Genomic DNA, 14850 nt, shown 5'->3' with positions numbered 1-14850 from the left:
TCAAATCCCTTCCACAGAAATAAAAGGTTATTTTACAAGAGACAATGAAGCAGATGCAAACAGTCAATGTTCTGTATGCACTTTAATTTAGTTTGCCAATAGTGAAATGACCAAAAACCCTGTCTGGTATGCAAGAAAACGTATTCTTTGCCTTCCTTTCTCTGTATTCTATGCACTAAGCTAACAAGTAAGGTTTACAATCAAGGAAATGAACAATTATTTGCTGTTCATACACCTAATATTATTTCTTAACCCATTTTCAAAGCATTAATCTAACCTTGTGCCCTCACAAGCAAGAAAATTCAGTAACATTTTCCATTCTGTATGGTTGTTTTGGAGTTCTTTTAATCAAAATTACCTTTAAAGAAGCCAACTATCATGTTTTTATCCAATATTTTTCAATTAAAGTCATTCAGGATCTCTTCCAATCAAACCCTGAACAATCAATGAGTGGCCTCAAATCAATAAAAATTACATTAACCAGACATTTCAAAGACTATCAGAACATGACCAATCTCATTTTTCCATCTCTCAAATTTATTTAGATCAAGGGAACTTCAGTTTTCTTATTCAATTTTGCTGGATTCAACAATAATCATGTCTCTTGTTCACATGCAGAAAGACTTTTTACAGTCTGTTCAATACACTTGATTTTACAATATCAAGCCGTCTAAAATTGTTCCGGCAACAAACTAATTTGGCTATATTCAGATCATACCATTTTTGCTATATTTTTGCTATGTTACAAGGAGTTCAAATTTGACCCATCGTTTGTTGGTACTGTAGAGCACAAAGATGCTAGTAAAATCACTGATCACCATTTAGAAATAAAATCTTTAGTTTAAAATATAACACACAAAATAGCAAGAGTGCTAAACTCTTCCAATATATGCCCGATTTCCACTAATTCACGGGCAATAACTGCAGAGTGACAAAAACTATCTAACTAGTTAGAGGACTTGGTCCAGCTAATATACCCACAAACATTCTGACTAAGTTTGGTGAACACTGGATAAGAACTGTTTAAATGGTTTAAGTAGACACTGTCAATTTTCACAGTTTTCAGTAATTCAAGTGCCACTCCAAGACTGAGTTTGAGTATCCGCCTCCTCATCAAACTTGTTCAAAATATTATGCCCATAAACATTGTAACCAAGTCTGGTTAACATTTGAAAAGAACTACTCAAGTTCCAGACTGGACAGTGTCATTTTTTTCTATTTTCGGTAATGCAAGGACTACAACTCCTGAGACACTGTAACAATGCCAATGGTTACAGAACCTGGCCATGATAATATGCTCGTAGACAATGTGACATAGCTTAGTGAACATCGGATTCAGAGAGCAGATAATGTGATTTTTTGCGATTTTGAGTAATTCAAATGATTTAGATAATGGAAATCTAGGGTTTCTGACATGAACTACGTGGGGGTTCAGATTTTATGTATGTGTATCAAATAAATTTGTTAATTTCTTAATTTGTTTCATTACAGAATATGTACATGTCTCTTTTTAAACTTTGAAACCCAACTGTATAGCTGAATAGCGTCCAAAATGTTCCAGGTGAATTAGGCTGAAAACAACAGACATTACTCACCTTGACCGGTTATTATTTCTTACACCCTTTTACTGCAATTCACCTCTAAAAATTATGGGACATTCTAATTAATATTTAGACTCATCAAAACTAGAATGTTTACTGTACAGTACGTTCCAGTGAACCAGCCTGAGAGTAGTGAAAATAGCCCGAGCTTCTGCATGACTGTACAATAAGGAAATTAACATCACCACCTACTCCCCTAAACAAGTAAAACCTCATAACAAAATCACATCCTCATCGTCTGACATGGAAAATCAATTAAAGCACACGCAAATATCTAAGATGAAAGAACTACTTTCTTTGCATGGTTTATCTTAGCAAAATCTCTCTTACTGAATTTATCTAACTATGGACTAAAGTGGATAAAAAAGGTGAAATATAATTTGCCGTATTATGTGTGAAAGAAAAAAGGTTGTTAGATAAATGTTAACAGCTGTATAGCACAACAAAAAGTTCTCAATCAAAATGAAAATACAGTGGAACTTCTGAAAACAAGACCTTCCAAAAACTGGGAACTTCTGAACATCAGTTGATTCTCTTGGTGCTTAATTTTCTCTCTCTATTTTTAATATAGACTTCCAAGTACCAGAACTTCTAAATTCCGAACACTAAACAAATTTTTGAAATTTACTTATTTCTATACAATTTTACTTCCAAAATTCGCACATTACAAACAAATAGATATTTGCTCAAATACAAATCTGTGTTTCTGGAAAAAATTCATGTACAATTCCAGTGTTTACTAAATAATGTTGACCAATCATATGACACACATTAGAACACAACCTGTCAATTGAAGGATCATAATAATTTTTCATTTAAGAAATGATTATGTTTTAAATTTTGATGTTTACTTCAAACATCTTCATGAACTTTTAATTTTAGTTGCAGTATCATTAAATGCATGCATTTAAGTTTAGAAATTTATAAGCCAGCATGAAGATTTAACATCTGACAATGGTTGGTCAAACAGTTTCACAAACTGTCTCAACTTAATAAGTAAAAACATACTGAACCATTTAAAATCATGGCATTTTACAAAATCTCCATCATTTTTGTAATTAAAATGACTGAGACACTATCCGAATATTGTTAAATTGAACTGTCCCTACTGGTAAAGTTAAATTAATTTGCAAGTGTATCTTGCTCTAAATCACAAAGAATGGCTTGTAGAATGCAGTTGTACTTGTCCAAATCATTCCTTGAGACTTAAAAAAAACAACAGATTTTTCTTCTTGTCCTGAGGGTGAGTGGTTTTCGGAAGCTATACTGTACATCAAATTGTCCCTATCGACAATAACTTTTATGTCTAGAAGTACATACAGAAGATAAGTCTTGTTGCCATTTTATGACATCCACATGGGAGTAATATTTATCTGGTGGATCCATAAAATGTGATGTTATAGAAATGTCTGACAATATTGTGATATAAAACCGTACAGATTTGTTCCCAGTCCACCAGAGACTGTAATTTGTCATCAGTCTGAAACACAACTAACACCAACTGGCATCTTTCTGGTACTCGCTGCCTCATACTATTGATGGAAACAAATCACCCCTGGTCATCAATTCCTCAAACACAGCAGTCTGGAGTTTTTTAAGTACATAGCACAATTCCTATGCTACACCCTGTATGTAAAATATATCTGGCAGGGTTACTGTAACATATTTTTGACTACACAAGGTGTTTCTGTAAGCAACAAGTCACATTTGTTTATGTCGAGTGTTTCAGATTTGGACATAACTCATCAAATATGAACAACATTTCTTCCTGACAATATAGATAAGAGCACACTCAATGCTTCTGCTATTCATTCTATTATATTATTACTAAGCATTATTTTTCTCTAAGTAGTTCAATTCCTGGTGTGATACTATTGTCAGTAAGCCTACTAGCATCCTTGAACTTCAAAAAACAGCATGCTAACTTTTTCATTTTCATTGATCAAGTTGCCAAGAAAAGTTTTTCTCCTTTCTTTAGGGTTCAAACTTATAATCAGTGCCGGAGTCATTCTGGGCTAGCCATATGGCTTATTTCAACTCATTTAGATTTGAAGACTGAATACTGCTTAAGCCGGTGCTAGGGGGCGTGGGCAGTGTTGCATTTTCCATTACTGCTCATGAACAGACTCAATCAAACCGAGTCTGCAATTTTCACTGTCTGCCTTGTTCTCGGTGCTTCCGAGGGATCTACTTTTCAGATTTTATTTACAATGCTTAACTTGTAAAAAGCTCATATCATCTCAAAACATCAGAATCTATAAAACTATTCATTCTTCCAAGAAAGCTATATATCTTACATTTTGAGACGAAACTTACCAATAAACATCGTTCTGAATCAATATACATCTTTCTCTAATAAAAATCTCCATGATTTATTTATCAACCTTCCTAATTACATGTTTCTAAATCAGTATCTATCTAACATAAAGCTATGTTTTAAAGTGATATATTATTACCAATAGCCCATATATTTCTTTTAAAACAATATAACTGCACCAATCTAGTTACTCTTTATCCTGAAAATTAGTAAAATGTGAAAGACAAATGTTTATTTTCATGACTGCATTGCATTAAGACGTTTTATTGAAACAATACTTTCTTGCATTTTTATCTAAACAGCAATTTTCCATGGAAGTTATGAAATGAGGAAGCGGAAATTGATCTATTTTTGGATAATTGGATTTAACTGTTTGCACAGTCAACCATAGACACTAAAATCGTGACTTTGGATTTTTGTAAACATGCCAGTATCTATTAAAGAAAATCATAGATCTTTAATGGCAGCCAGATTTACTGACTTAAAGATCTGTGAAAATTAAATGAAGAAGTTGCTCCGCACCAAATTAAATGAAAAAAGGTCTGCCTCAAGAAAATTGAATCAATTTAGCTCAATGAATTTCTTCGAGACATGGCTACAACTTTGAATGAAAGCTGAACACTTCATTTAAACTATTATTCACGAAAACAAGTCAAGAACAAGAGGACCATGATGGTCCTGAATCGCTCACCTCTTCCCACATGATCCAGTTTTGAGTATGACGTCGTTATTTCTATTATTTGACATAGTGACCTAGTTTTTGAGCACATGTGACCTAGATATCATCAAGATAAAAAATTCTGACCAATATTCATGAAGATTCATTGAAAAATATGGCCTCTAGAGAGGTCACAAGGTTTTTCTATTATTTGACCTAATGACCTAGTTTTTGAAGGCACATGACCCACTTTTAAACTTGACCTAGATATCATCAAGGTGAACATTCTCACCAATTTTCATGAAGATCCCGTGAAAAATATGGCCTCTAGAGAGGTCACAAGGTTTTTCTATTTTTCGACCTACTGACCTAGTTTTTGACCGCACATGACCCAGTTTCGAACCTGACCTAGACATCATCAAGCTGAACATTCTCACCAATTTTCATGAAGATCCATTAAGAAATATGGCCTCTAGAGAGGTTACAAGGTTTTTCTATTTTTAGACCTACTGACCTAGTTTTTGACCCCACATGACCCAGTTTCGAACTTGACCTAGATATCATCAAGATGAACATTCTGACCAATTTTCATGAAGATCCATTGAAAATTATGGCCTCTAGAGAGGTCACAAGGTTTTTCTATTTTTAGACCTACTGACCTAGTTTTTGACGGCACGTGACCCAGTTTCGAACTTGACCTAGATATCATCAAGATGAACATTCTGACCAACTTTCATAAAGATCCCATGAAAAATGTGACCTCTAGAGTGGTCACGAGCAAAAGTTTACGGACGGACGCACGGACGGACGGACGACGGACACCACGCGATCACAAAAGCTCACCTTGTCACTTTGTGACAGGTGAGCTAAAAAATGCCTTTTCTCAGGGAATTTTCTAACATAACTTAATAAAGAACAAGAGTGTCAAAGTCACAGTATATGCCTGTCTTCAACTGACTTTAAACATTGTCAACATTAGCAAATGTGAATAATTAAAGAGTATAACTCCGAAGAACTGGTCTGAACTAGTTGGTTACACAGCATGATTATAGCAAAACATATTTAATATTATGGCCGAGATCAAAGAAAGAGACACTCTAGTTATTTAGCAGACACTTTTCATAATGTTTACTATCTCAAGACCAGTGATACTGGTCCAAACATAAGGGTTGATGAGCCGGACTTGATATTGTGCAAAAGTACGGTTAAGATCAAATAAAAGATACTCTATGTTCTACGTAGGCACTACACAGGTTTGATTTTAAATCACATAAAACATCCATTTCATCATTTATCTAATTACTTGCTCAAATATATGTTAGATCACATCATTTAAGATAAACTTGACAAAATATTTCTGAGGAGGCATGTGCATCAGAACCCCCTTTATAACTCTAGATCCAACCTTGGTTACCAAGAAGACATTTCAAAACAGCTGAAAATAGATTCATAGACAGAGTATTTACATTACCATTTTGAGACACAAGTAATGGAACATTTGCATGTTGACTTTGTCTGTGGTAAGCCTCATCAATGGTACCCAGACATGCAAACTAAAGCTCCAGTCAATAAGAAAAACTTCTGGTAATTTAATTAAAGGTGCATCCTGTCCAGACTTCATTAATTTCTATTAAGACATTGCTAGATGTAGGAGGGAGATAGCAGCTTACAATCAATGAGGTGATAAACAGCTACATAAACACTTCCCTGCCCCACAGTTTGAAATATTACCAGTACTGTATACAAGCTATTCTACTATCCTTCCCCAGTTAGTCTAAAGGTTATGACTGGGCAATCAATTTAAATTTGTTTAAAACTGTTCTCACTTTACTCTGAATGTATTGTATGTGACTCTACTGTAAGATCCACATATCAGTTTACAGTTTCTTCTTCAGTCTTACCTTTTATCTCACAATTTGATTCATGATCCAGTCTAATATGCACACCAAGTACACAGGCTGTCCTGTGTAGTTCACAATGACTGGGATACAGTCTACCATCAGATCCACAGACTGGTTTGTAATGACCTTCACAGTAGTCAGGCTGTCCACAGAGACACAGTCCAAACTTACACATACGTCCTGAGGCACAGTCCTCATCCACATTGCAGGACTCTGAAATATAAAAACTTGAATGTACTCACATGAAAAACATCCAAAGGAAACACAGCTTAAATACTGCTGTAAAAAGTAAGGAATGTTTTGAAATCCCTTTGACATTCTTTACAAAAACAAGGATCCTTTGTTCCATTATACTCTTTCGATTACTCCCTGGAGTTCATTTAAAAGAAAATCACACACAACAAAGGTGACTTAATTAATCAATGCAGAAAACTAGTTACAGATCTTGCTTAAAGCAGTTGTCAACCAAATAATTTTTAATGCATTTTCAAATGGTTTCTGTGAAATGCAAAAATACCAAAACAAAGATAAAACTGACAAGTCAAACAATTCAGCCAAATTTGATAAGATGTCTAATATTTCTTATTGTTGATTACTGGATATTTTATTCATCTGTATCAAATATAATCACCATATAATAACCTTTCATACATATGTTAAAATATTTCTCTACTCTACTTGTATTAGTTAAACCAAAACACCAATGTTAATATATAATCAGCCCAAATCCAACTAAATCAAGTAAGAAGCAGTGAAAATATAAAATTAACCAAACACCAAATTTTCACCACCTACCAACTGGTTTCGATTCTATCAAGTTCCATGTTTCTACTCGTTCCTTCCACTGAGGATAAGCCGGCTGGGTTACTGTTGATTTAATATCTTTCTTTGGTGTGGGTGGATTAGGACTTGTACTGGGTTCTACATCTGTCTTTGGTATACTGCCTTTATCTGTTACAAATTTATTCTTGTCAACATGCTTGCTGTCCTTCATATTTTTAGCCTTGTTATCATCATCAGTATCTTCAGACTGTGTCTCAGTTTGTGCTGGTTGATCACCATACATTCTGTCATACTGTTTGAACCAGTCATGTGGTGTCTGGTTCAGCATTTCCTGTTCAGCTCTTTCTTCACTGCTGCTGTAACTGCTATCACCATCTTCATCATAGTAATCATAATAATCATTAAACTCCTCACTGCTGTCATCCTCAGATTCACTCTCTTTGTTGGATTCTTCTCTATCATCATGATCATCATCTTCATCAATATCATCTGCATCTTTTTGGTCAGCATCATCTTCACTACTGCTATCTTCAGTGACAACCTTCTTTCCTACATTATCTACTGGTGATTCACTAGTTTCATAAATGTCTGTCGTACTTGGGCTAACCTCTGTATCCTTAACATTGTCTGAAATTGTTGCAACGTTTTTTTTAAAGTCAGGATGTTCTTTGTAGAATTTATTTATATCAATTCCATCTATATCATTATTCTCTACTTTGCTTGTGTCTTTATTTTTGCTTTTCCTTTTTTCTCTTTGTAATTCCTTTTCATCTTCAGATAAATCTTTCTTCACTGATTTATGATGCCTGTACGATTTTCTATTTTCTCTATTTCTCCTATGTTTTCTCTCTTTTTTGACCTCGCTTGTTGTCCACTCACTTGTCATATCTTCAAGTCCACCTTCAACTGGTTTAATGTCTTTATCATTATGTTCAACTGTTTCATTAGCCGTATCACTGTAATTCCCATCACCAATTACTCTACCCTTTTCTTGGTTATATTTCTCATAAAGCTGTTGGTATTTATCATGCAGTTTGTTAGTATTGTCAGGTTTACCTAATTTATTGTTATATTCACCAAACATATCTCCTGTGTGCTCTGGGTTGTCAACAAATGGAACAGTCTTCCACTCATCATAAAGTCCTCCATGATTCTGAAAATATAAATGCAATTAATGATTAAACAACTCTGAAAGATTACTACTGACTGTCACTTTATCTTTTATTCTTTGATTCCTAGAAAGAACTTGAAATGGTTTCATAGGTCAAGGACAGTAGAAAATTGCATCAAACATGCTGAAAATTTGACTGATAAAAATGTTCAATTTTTGTTCACATAATGACCAGCACAATATACTTTGGATATTACTTATCACCTTTTTCCATCAACTTCCATAATGACGAAGACATATTCCCCACTGGTGAGTTTGATAAAAGCAATCTACACGCAAAGTTTGCTGACAATAAGTGTACCCGAAAGAAACCATTTTTTCTATTTTTAATAACAGTGACCCAAATTATGATAGCTGGTTCTTCATATAAGTGTCCTAATGGAGGCCACTTTTTTATTGATCACAGTGAAAAAAAAATCTTTTTTTCGGCACTGTTACCTTGAGCTTGATCCTATGGCATCAAGATGACTTATTTAATCACAAAAATAAGTAAGGCCCGAACCTGGATTTGAACCACGACACATCTGTTCCATATTACAAAAGGTACATTAGCCGATAGCTCAAGACCACTGTGCCACCATGGAATTTTCTAAGTATGCAGATTAATTAAGTTATGCTGACCTTGAACTTGACCTCACTTAACTCATTTAAATTCCCAACCTTGGTTTTTCTAATAGCTACCTATGGGCCAAATTTAATTTGAATACATCAATTCAAACTAAAGTAATTTTTCTATATTAAGTAACAGTGACCTTGATCTTCATACTCATTCTATGCAAGCAACTTTTATATCAAGTTTCTTAACTCAAGTTATTTTAAGCCGAAACCAAAAGTCGACATCACCCTACCACACGCTTGCCCGCTTCACCAATCTAATAAATAGTTTTTTGAAAATCTGGTTTTTGAAACATTATAATTATATTCATGTACTCAAATGAAGGAAACTATACATAAATACATGAAACTGCTGTGAAGAAAGTTAACATCTCAGCTTAATCAAATGTGTCTTCTTCTGATTTATAGAAATCATTCCTTGGTATATAGAAAAGTAAATAAATAAATATTATGGAGATATCCTGGGGAAACCTATGATTTAACACACATAAACAACCATTCTAATATCAGCAGGCAATGCAATTCCAGAGCGGACAAATTCAATTTGTTTAGAAGACTCTGTTTGGTAAATTAGACAGAGAGTGGCTACAGGATTAATTTGAACCCAATCTTTTTGTCAGTTATGTGAATGAAAGTCTTTTTATTGGAATTCAAGAGAAAAATAGAAACATTTGACTGCTTTATTTGCTTTGGTCAGACATAAATTGTAATTGAAAAGCCTTAAGGCAAACATTTTCCACATATGAATAATTTTAATCAAGAATTTCCTTTTACAGGTCTGACCATTTTTCTACTTAAATGTAACATCTTCCTTCAAGCAGTCTGTTTTAGTCTGGAAAGAAGATTGTCTTTCTTTCTTAAGAATTCAAATCTTATGTTCTCTTTTTATTTTTGCCAATGCCACAGTCATAATACACAAAATACATCTTACATATTACCTTATGGTTAAGGAACTAGGATGTGAGCAGCTGTTTTAAACCATAACAAGGTTGCAAAATATGGCATACCAGAGATACAAGTTGCTGTAGAAATACCTTGAATTATCAGTAAAAAGACAACTGAATCTGCACTGAGATAGCAAGAGAAACTGAAACAGCAACTGAAACTGTACATGGAAAATGTACAATAAATCAACTGAAACTGCAGACTGAAAGTGAAACTAAGGTAGAGAGAAACTGAAACTAAGGTAGAGAGAAACTGGAAACTGTACATGGAAACTGTTTAGTATATCAACTGAAACTGCAAAGATTAAAAGAAAAACTGAGACAGTAATGTGTATTGAGACTGAGAGTGTACATGGAAACAGTAGGAGTAAGTATGAATATTTAAGACAACAGTAGGAGTAAATAGGAATATTCAAGACAACAGTAGGAGTAAATAGGAATATTCAAGACAACAGTAGGAGTAAAGACAACAGTAGGAGTAAATAGGAATATTCAAGACAACAGTAGGAGAATATAAGACAGTGCACAGAAAATCATACATACTGAGATGTATTTAGTATAAAAAAAATTGACAAATTAATGCTTTACATATTGATTATAAATCAAGAGTACTATTATAAAAAGGAAACTTGTCAATGTACATTTTCTTGAAATTTGATATATCACCATCAATAGATCTAACCCTGTACCACTGGGAATATAAAGCTAACACAAAATACACAAAAGGTATCTCAATTTCACTGACTACCAGGTATAATGCAAATTAACATCATATGTCAACAAACCATTAGAATCTAATAAAATATTCATCGCTTTAGAGAGAAAATGAAAGTTTCCTGCAAATCTACCATTTCTGTCAATAATTAATGTTTTGTTGTATTTGGTGTTAACCACACCACATTGAAGCAGTATCTCATTTTTATCCCAATTATAACAAAACAATGTTCGATATTTAAATCCCAGAAGCAGAAGAAAACAGAAGATTGTCTGGATCGGGAAAAAAAACAAGAAAAGAACTTGACAACTACATTGTGTATTTCACAAAATACAAAGAAAGCTGATATTTTCTCCCATTATTTGTCTTGTAGGGAAAACATTCAATTCTGCATGTTCGGAAATACAAGAAATCTCTACAATATACTTATTTTTCTATTTCCGATTTGTTTGCATCATAAAGACAGGCCACCAACGATTACTACCTGTAGCTATCCACTCCTTGCACAGTGACTAATGCTGTCTATAAAAAAGAGCACCGCCTTGCGGGTGCTGACGCTCATCTGATTTTTTTTGTATAATAGAAATATTGTCCTACCCATGATTTTCTAAGTCTAAAAAGGGCCATCACTCTTGCAAAAAGCAGGATAGAGTTATGTTTCTTAATGTACAGTGTCCACTTATGATGGTGAAAAACTGTTGCAAGTTTTAAAGCAGTAGCTTTGATAGTTTATGAGAAAAGTTGACTTAAACATAATATTCAACCAAGAAAATGATTTTTCTAAGTCCAAAGGGGCAATAATTATTGCAAAAAGCAGATGGAGTTATGTTGCTTGCTGTACAGGGTCAGCTTATGATGGTGAACAAGAGTTGCAAGTTTAAAAGCAATAGCTTTGATAGTTTAAGAGAAAAAGTTGACCTAACATAAAACTTAACCAAGAAATCTGATATTTTCTAAGTCAAAAGGGGCCATAAATCTTGCAAAAAGCAGGATGGAGTTTATGTTTCTTGCTGTACGGGTCAGCTTATCATGGTGAACAAGTGTTGCAAGTTTTAAAGGAATAGCTTTGATAGTTTAGGATAAAAGCTGACCTAAACATAAAACTTAACAAGAAAACTGATTTTCTAAGTCCAAAAGGGGCAATAATTCTTGCAAAAAGCAAGATGGAGTTATGTTTCTTGATGTACAGGGTCTGCTTATGATGGTGAACAAGTATTCCAAGTTTCAAAGCAAAAGCTTTGATAGTTTAGGAGAAAAGTTGACCTAAACATAAAACTTAACCAAGAAATCTGATATTTTCTAAGTACAAAAGGGGCCATAAATCTTGCAAAAAGCAAGATGGAGTTATGTTTCTTGCTTATACAGGGTCAGCTTATGATGGTGAACAAGTATTCCAAGTTTCAAAGCAATAGCTTTGATAGTTTAGGAGAAAAGCTGATCTAAACATAAAACTTAACCAGGCAACGCCGACGCCGACGCCGACAACCGCTCAAGTGATGACAATAACTCATCATTTTTTTTCAAAAAATCAGATGAGCTAAAAATTTATACTGTGAATTTAATCAAAAGCATTAAGCTTTTTAATCCTTCTCCAGTTCTAACACAGATGAATAAAATATCAGTTTTTTCTTGTACTCCCACATTTTCTTAAGAATTTCCTCAAGATCCAAGTTTCCATGTTAATAATAACTTTTGTTTGTTTGTTGGGTTTAATGTCATACCAACACAATTATTTTAATGGTGGAGGAAGACCCCAGGTGCCCTTCCATGCATTTTTTCATCACAGGCAGGCATCAGGGTAGAAGTAACAACCTTCCATAAGTCAGCTGGAAGGTTTCCTTACATCTAGAATTCAACACTGAGCAAGGCTCGAACCACCATTGGTGAGGGGCAAGTGATTTAAAGTCAGCAAACTTAACCATTCGACCATGCAGGCCCCCAAGTTTTTAATGTTATTTTCCATGATGAAGCTAGATCATCCATACAATAATATGATTTAAAAGTCTCACTGGAAAGACTGTAGATAATTTTCAAGCAATGGCTTGAACTTATGTCCCCTAGTTTATAACAAATATATTTGTTCTGCTTCTCTCCTCGAGTGTCAAAGATCTGTTCCATGGTCTAAGTGATGTTACAGTGGAACTTCATTTGCTAGAAGTCGACGGGACCGGCCGCCTTTGTACGACTTATCAGCAGTTCCAGCCAATTGAAAAATATACATTATCAGGGGAATTTGCTGGGACCTGATGGCAAGTTCGAATGAATAGCTGTTTCAAATTATCAGAGTCAAAGTCAATGAAGATTGACTGTAGTTTATATAACTGCATGAATTTTCAGAAACCGGAAAGGAGCTGAATGTAGATGAGCAAAAACCAACATATTTTAACATGCAAGCAGACAATGCAAATGATGGTTAACCCTTACCCTGCTGTATTTCTATAATGGACTGGTCCATCTTTCAATTTGGACCATACCATTTATTATTCAAAGGGGTTTGCACTGAAAATTTACTGACTGAATAGCAAACAGTGCAGACCATGATCAGACTGCACGGATGTGCAGGCTGATCTTGGTCTGCACTGGTTGCAAAGGCAGAATCATCTGCCGCCAGCAGGCTAAGGGTTAATCTTCTGACTTAATGACATAGTCTCTTTGTTAATCATCTTCATACCAGAAACCAGCAAGAGAAATTATATCTAACTGATTCTGTTAAGCCCATTTCCTCAAAATATTACAACAATCAACAACACTTTAACGTTGTTCTCTATTCTGACTCATATTATCTTGAAAACGGAATCAATAGTTCCCTGTAAGTTGCTTATAACTCCGGTATGAAAAAAGCAATCATATAATTTGAAAATGTTGCTTCTAACAGTAAGATATGTTGCATTATTTCTCTATTGGGTATTGTTTCAAGAAAGTTACAAATGGCGCTTTTCAGCATAAAACCCCAATGGTTTAAGGGTATTATATCCTTTTAAACAAAATCGATACAAAGTTTTCTTGTTTAATACTTTCTCTGGCTCCCTTGAGTATATGCTTATCCAATGGCTGTCTCTCGTTAAAAGCCGCAGCTAATTTCTTGTATTACGGTGCCTGGCCTTCAATATGGATGTAGGTAGGAAGACTTTTTTGGGAGAAATACAGAAATTGTGAAATTTACATTAAGTTAACTTGTTGTTACCAAAAGGGAAAAATATAGAACCCAAAATGCCAGGGATATCAGTACTAATTTATCAAAAAAAAACCTTAGCAGGGATTTGTACACATTTGCAAACTTTGAACACATGACAAGACGGGGGTATTTAAAACACTTTGCTTACATATATGTATCTCTTTTCCCGGGGTTTTTTTTGCGATGAATAATTTTTTAAAAAAAAATACACATTTTTCCTGTTATTGAATTTAACATAAATTTTGGGAAAGATCATTTTCACCCCTTCTCAACAAATGAAAATTTTTCTAAAAGAAAAATGAAAAAATTGGGATTAAGGGGTTACAGAAAAGGGGGCAAGTCAAAAACGTTTTTTACAAATTTAATATTCCCGAAAAATTTACTTTATTCTACGGGCCCCATGAAAAAGGTTTAAATTTCCTTGCCAGCAATCATGTTGTCATTGACTGGGTAATAAAAGGGTAAAAATAAATATAGTTCTGGAGATGAATTATTTATATTTCAAGCCTTTTTTGAAGTTCTTATACATGTAACAAAAGGCACACGCATGTTAACACATAAGATTTTAGCTGTTTTTCTCAGTTCAATATTTGACCTTAACAGTTCTAAAAAACCCGTTCAATTCTTTTGGGTTTTGGGGGGGGGATTTTACCAATAAATTTTCCCTATTTCAAAAGATCAATTTGAAGCATTGTTTGATTGATCAAAAAAAAACTCATTCTATGACAAAGGAAATGCCGGGTCAAATATTGATCAATTTGGAACTGATTTAAAGAATGATTCACACAAGAAATTTTTCCAATATTTTTTTCCTTTAATTTTACAAGTGTTTTTGCAGAATTTGTTTATATTTCAGAGTTTTTTTAAACGGGTTTCATATTCAAAATAAAAATATGGTACAAAATGTATTCGGGGGTATGATTAACTTTTCAGAATAGCAAATGAAGTAAAAAGGGCGGGGAATTAAAAC

General features: G+C 34.0%; 1 protein-coding gene across 3 annotated transcripts in view; it reads right to left on the bottom strand.

Moving 5' to 3' along the window:
* The window catches only part of LOC123563512 (follistatin-related protein 5-like), a 95607-nt gene that overhangs the window by 39460 nt on the left and 41297 nt on the right, over nucleotides 1-14850 (bottom strand). For 2 of the 3 annotated variants that reach the window (XM_045356351.2, XM_045356350.2), the window contains exons 3-4: nucleotides 7273-8413; nucleotides 6478-6690 (exon numbers count right to left, since the gene is read on the bottom strand). In XM_045356351.2, the coding sequence (XP_045212286.2) occupies nucleotides 6478-6690; nucleotides 7273-8413 (1354 nt within the window). The remainder of the gene's footprint in view (nucleotides 1-6477; nucleotides 6691-7272; nucleotides 8414-14850) is intronic. The other variant, XM_045356352.2, reaches the window with a different exon arrangement.

Source organism: Mercenaria mercenaria, chromosome 2 (genome assembly GCF_021730395.1).
Source record: "Mercenaria mercenaria strain notata chromosome 2, MADL_Memer_1, whole genome shotgun sequence".
Classification (NCBI taxonomy): Eukaryota; Metazoa; Mollusca; class Bivalvia; order Venerida; family Veneridae; genus Mercenaria; species Mercenaria mercenaria.
The sequence above is the reverse complement of the archived record's forward strand: the minus strand, read 5'-3'. Positions and strand labels throughout refer to the sequence as shown.